Raw genomic sequence first — 5869 nt, forward strand, 5'->3', positions numbered from 1 at the left:
TACATTTGAAACATTATGTACTAAAATAATATAAAAGAATAAAATATGAAAATAGTATATTTTAAAAATTTAAAATCTGAAAATAAAATAAATACCAAAATATATTGAACTACATGCCGTGTATATTATATATATATCATAATTTAAACCAAAATATTTTACTTATTATCATTTTAAAATAATAATAAAAATATTTGTATTTGAATTGGGTATATTTATTTTTTAATGTAGTATGACAAAAATATGTTGTAAGAAAAACGGTTTGGTATTTTTTGTAATTAAAAGTAATATATAAAATTTAGTTATTTTGACAAATATTTAAAATCCATCAAACATTGAAATTAATAACAGAAATTTATTTGAAATTGCAGGTATGGCAACGGCTTCATTGATTAAGGAAGATCCTCACATAGCTGACACAGTCAATAAAACGGTAATATATTGTTATTTGTTACTCACAGGTTCCATTAAAAAATATTTATGTAATTTACGGAAATAAATTATGTTATTATAACTTTTTTCTGCAATTTAACATTGTCAGGAATCGTACCGCGTATTAAGGGGCCGGGTGAATGGTTTAGGATATTCCCCGGATGCACGACTGATACCGTACTTAGAGCTAGCTGGATTTGGGTCAGCAGCATTGATCCGGACGTTTGATTTGCGGTACGATTTAATATCCGCATTGGTTGAGTGTTGGCGCTCGGAGACCCACACTTTTCATTTGCCGTGTGGGGAGTGCACTGTCACTCTGGAGGATGTTGCACTGCAACTTGGGCTCCCAATCGATGGGAGTCCGGTAACGGGCGTAAGTGCGATAGCTGAGCCGGCTGCACTTTGTTATAGCCTCCTAGGAGCCTCGCCCGGCGATGATGAGTCCAATTTATCGGGTTTGAAATTTACATGGTTGAAAGCAAATTTTCAGCATTTACGAGATAATGCCACTGAAGAAGAGTTGATGTGCGCAGCTCGAGCGTATATTATGCATATTATAGGGGGTGTATTGATGCCCGATGCGAACAACAACAGGGTTCATATCATGTATTTACCTCTATTAACCGACGGTATAATGTTCGCCAGATAGCTGGGCTCCGCATTCGCTATGTTGTATCGTAAGCTTTGTCGGACGACAAAGCCTTATGCCGCAGACATAGGCGGATGCCTTATATTGTTGCAGTCATGGGCTCTTTATCGGATGCCATTCTTGGCATCGGTTAGTCACCAGCCATACGTATATCCACTAGTTAACAGGTGATAAAATTTAACTTGTTATTAATTGATAGTTTCTTTATAATGATACTATTCTAACAATACTATATTTATTTGGAATTTGTTTTCATAGATGGAGTATTTATCCGGGTATCGGGAGGTCGTATACTGTCCCGATATATCGTTTGTTGATTGAGCAACATGCCGGAGAAGGGATAAGCTATTCCAATATTCGCGACATGTAATTACTTTATATATCTTACCCAAACCGTGTGAAATTTTAACCATGATATGAATCGTGCAGTTTATTTGGATGCCATATCGTAGACCAGAAATTGTGGTCGTTATACCATTTTCTGCCTATGTTCATTCTCAATTGTGGTGCACTAACGCACCAATTATCAATTTCAATGTAGTCGAGTGGTACCATGGGGATCGAGTACTACGGCAGTTTGGTTGCATCCAGTATATCCCAGAACCGCCAAAGGAGGTGGGGAAGGTTCACGGCATCAACAAGAGAGGGAAACATGGAATGCATTGGGGGGTTGTGCACCAGAGATATATTGCGGTGTGGGATAATCGGATGGGTCGAAGACCTCGGATGGATATGTCTTCCGATTTGCAACCATCGCCGGAGTACATGCAATGGTACTTTAGTATGGGAAAGCCATATTTACTTGGTGCCCAATCATTGTAGTCCCCCGTGCGTCAAATACCTAGGGCATCTGAGCCGATGGTTGATATAGAGCCCGATCCATAGCCAAATCTCGAGCCCGAGCGAGAGGTGGAGCCGAGTACTGACTGAGGCCGAGTCCGAGCAATCGCATTCACATTCGTGATACTTCTTATCATCCGGATTTTCCGGACAACGACTATTTCCGGGCTCGTCGGGGTAGATACCATTACGGGTTTGATATCTTTGGGTCGTCTCCATCGCAAAGACAGACTTCTCTCGGCCAGATCCCCTCAAGATCAAAGACTAGCCTCGCCCATATCCACCGCAGACTCCACTCCTCTTGGGATGTATCCGCTAAAGATGGCACTCCTCCGGCTCAAGTTCATCGATGCCATTCGAGCCATATGATTTTTCTTCCATGTATCGACACACCTCACCGCGATCGAAGAGGATGTTGGTTGTCGTGATCACCCACAATGTGAACGTCGACCTCGAATAGGCATACCCTAGGACCACACCATCTAACCATCAACTTTAGGGTTTATTGGGTTTTGATATTAAAAAGTTTGTATTTCTTTCTATATATTTAATTAGATTAATTGGAACTTTGAAAATTGTAACAAAATTTGACCATAACGTAAATTAGATTAATTCGGACATTTTGAATATTAAAACACTAAAACTTAACAAACTTAGCATTGTAATATAAATTAATTACATTACAACATTAATCTAATTGGAACAAACTTTGCAATATAATTTTTTATATAAATTAAATATATTACAACATAGGCTCAATTTCTACCCGATCGTGACGATTGTCCAATATGATAGTTTTGTCATGGGCATTTACTCCGATTATGACCAGCTAACCTGCAATCACACCGTCATTACGAAGATCAACTCCATAGGTCCTAGGTGGTATATCGGTCGACGACCGATGGTCTCTGTAATACGAAATGTTTTATGGCGTCGTGAATATATTTCTACATTCATCGACCTCGCCATCCGCATTTACTGTTATAGCCTCCTAGGAGCCTCGCCCGCGATGATGAGTCCAATTTATCGGGTTTGAAATTTACATGGTTGAAAGCAAATTTTCAGCATTTACGAGATAATGCCACCGAAGAAGAGTTGATGTGCGCAATTCGGCGTATATTATGCATATTATAGGGGTGTATTGATGCCGTGCGAACAACAACGAGGTTCATATCATGTATTTACCTCTATTAACCGATTTGCATAATGTTCGCTCAGATAGCTGGGCTCATGATTCGCTATGTTGTATCGTAAGCTTTGTCGGACGACAAAGCCTTATGTCACAGAACATAGGCGGATGCCTTATATTGTTGCGTCATGGGCTCTTTATCGGATGCCATTCTTGGCATCGGTTAGTCACCACCATACGTATATCCACTAGTTAACGGTGATAAAATTTAACTTGTTATTAATTGATAGTTTCTTTATAATGATACTATTCTAACAATACTATATTTATTTGGAATTTGTTTTCATAGATGGAGTATTTATCCTGCATCGGAGGTCGATATCGTCCCGATATATCGTTTGTTGATTGAGCAACATGCTTGGAGAAGGGATAAGCTATTCCAATATTCGCGACATGTAATTACTTTATATATCTTACCCAAACCGTGTGAAATTTTAACCATGATATGAATCGTGCGGTTTATTTGGATGCCATATCGTGAGACCGTAAATTGTGGTCGTTATACCATTTTCTGCCTATGTTCATTCTCAATTGTGGTGCACTAACGCACCAATTATCAATTTCAATGTAGTCGAGTGGTACCATGGGGATCGAGTACTACGGCAGTTTGGTTGCATCCAGTATATCCCAGAACCGCCAAAGGAGGTGGGGAAGGTTCACGGCATCAACAAGAGAGGGAAACATGGAATGCATTGGGGGGTTGTGCACCAGAGATATATTGCGGTGTGGGATAATCGGATGGGTCGAAGACCTCGGATGGATATGTCTTCCGATTTGCAACCATCGCCGGAGTACATGCAATGGTACTTTAGTATGGGAAAGCCATATTTACTTGGTGCCCAGTCGACTGTAGTCCCCCCGTACGTGCAGCGACCTAGGGCATACGAGCCAGTGGTTGATATAGAGCCTGATCCATAGCCAAATCTCGAGCCCGAGCGAGAGGTGGAGCCCGAGGTACAGCCTGAGGCCGAGTCTGAGCAATCGCATTCACATTCGGCTGATACTTCTTATCATCTGGATTTTCCAGACAACGACTATTTCCCGGGCTCGTCAGGGGGTAGATACCATTACGGGTTTGATATCTTTGGGTCGTCTCCATCGCAAAGACAAAGACTTCTCTCGGCAGATCCCCTCAAGATCAAAGACTAGCCTCGGCCCATATCCACCGCAGTACTCCACTCCTCTTGGGATGTATCCGCTGCAGCATGGCACTCCTCCCGGCTCAAGTTCATCGATGCCATTCGAGCCATATGATTTTTCTTCCATGTATCAGACACCCTCACCTGCGACTGAAGAGGATGTTGGTTGTCGTGATCACCCACAATGTGAACGTCGACCTCCGAATAGGCATACCCCTAGGACCACACCATCTAACCATCAACTTTAGGGGTTTATTGGGTTTTGATATTAAAAAAGTTTGTATTTCTTTCTATATATTTAATTAGATTAATTGGAACTTTGAAAATTGTAACAAAATTTGACCATAACGTAAATTAGATTAATTCGACATTTTGAATATTAAAACACTAAAACTTAACAAACTTAGCATTGTAATATAAATTAATTACATTACAACATTAATCTAATTGGAACAAACTTTGCAATATAATTTTTTTATATAAATTAAATATATTACAACATAGGCTCAATTTCTACCCGATCGTGACGATTGTCCAATATGATAGTTTTGCTGCGGGCATTTACTCCGATTATGACCAGCTAACCTGCAAAATCCACAACGCTTACCATCGGATTTCTCCCTAATGTCCATCTCATTACGAATTCTAGATGATTGCGGACGACCTCTCGGATTCCTACGTAGCCCTCTGTTTGGGACAAGTTCGAAAGTCGTCGAAGGCACCTCCCACGTAGACAAGTCAGGCAGGACGGGGAACTCATTTTCCCAGACACGTAACGTGCGCTCGAGTGTGTACACATCATCGACAAATTGTTCAACATTAAGGTTCACCTTAGCACACACTGTCACGACATGCGCACATGGATAATGAAGTGTTTGGAACCTCCTGCAATCACACCGTCTGTTACGAAGATCAACTCCATAGGTCCTAGGTGGTATACCGGGTCGACGACCGATGGTCTCTGTAACACGAAATGTTTTATGGCGTCGTGAATATATTTCTACATTCATCGACCTCGCCATCCGACGGTTTGCAACCATTGCATCCCTGACATCTTCGACAAATACGTATCCCACCTCTATCTGGTTGACTTGTTGCTGACCCATTCTTGGCATCAAGGTTGCCAATCTGTAAAATGTAGCCGAAAAGACAGATGAAATCAGAAGATGCCGTGTTTTCAACAACACAGCGTTGACCCCATCCACTAAGTTTGTGGTCATTTGACCATAACGAAAGCCCTCATCAAAACTTTGAGCCCATTGCCATGGCTCCATAATACCCAACCACTGTTGGAAAGATGTATTTGTTTGACCCTCTATGTCACTCTCAAGTCGAGCCATTCTTTGGCGAAAAATATGTGGCTCCAGCTCGTGCGCTGTATATGTATTAAGGAAAGATAAGTTACAGTATTGGCCTAAATCATTAAAACATATGTTGAAAAGATAAGGTAATCATTTACCCATTTTCACAACTTGTCTCTTCCAGTCTGCATTCTTATAGTCTCGATGAAAGTTAGCCGCGATGTGCCGGATACAGTAAACAGATCTCCATGGTACACCGGAACGCCTAATGGCGGCAATTAATCCTTTCCCTCTTTCGGAGATGATGCAAATATTA

The 5869-nt window shown here is 40.9% G+C and overlaps 1 protein-coding gene across 1 annotated transcript; it reads left to right on the forward strand.

Annotated features, from left to right (window-relative positions):
- The first annotated feature begins 373 nt into the window (after positions 1-373).
- Positions 374-1906, forward strand: LOC108455100 (serine/threonine-protein phosphatase 7 long form homolog). The gene is made up of 5 exons (XM_053018638.1): positions 374-433; positions 542-1030; positions 1178-1251; positions 1343-1450; positions 1537-1906. Exons 1-5 carry the CDS (start codon positions 374-376, stop codon positions 1904-1906), a joined length of 1101 nt encoding a protein of 366 aa, XP_052874598.1.
- Positions 1907-5869: the final 3963 nt, after the last annotated feature.

The sequence above is a fragment of the Gossypium arboreum genome, chromosome 9 (genome assembly GCF_025698485.1).
Source record: "Gossypium arboreum isolate Shixiya-1 chromosome 9, ASM2569848v2, whole genome shotgun sequence".
Lineage (NCBI taxonomy): Eukaryota > Viridiplantae > Streptophyta > Magnoliopsida > Malvales > Malvaceae > Gossypium > Gossypium arboreum.

Coding starts and splice junctions, on each gene's coding strand:
- LOC108455100 (XM_053018638.1), top strand. CDS start 374: ATGGCAACGGCTTCATTGATTAAGGAAGATCCTCACATAGCTGACACA. Junction 1,031..1,177: donor CCGATGCGAACAACAACAGG/GTTCATATCATG, acceptor ATATTGTTGCAG/TCATGGGCTCTTTATCGGAT. Junction 1,252..1,342: donor GTATATCCACTAGTTAACAG/GTGATAAAATTT, acceptor TTGTTTTCATAG/ATGGAGTATTTATCCGGGTA.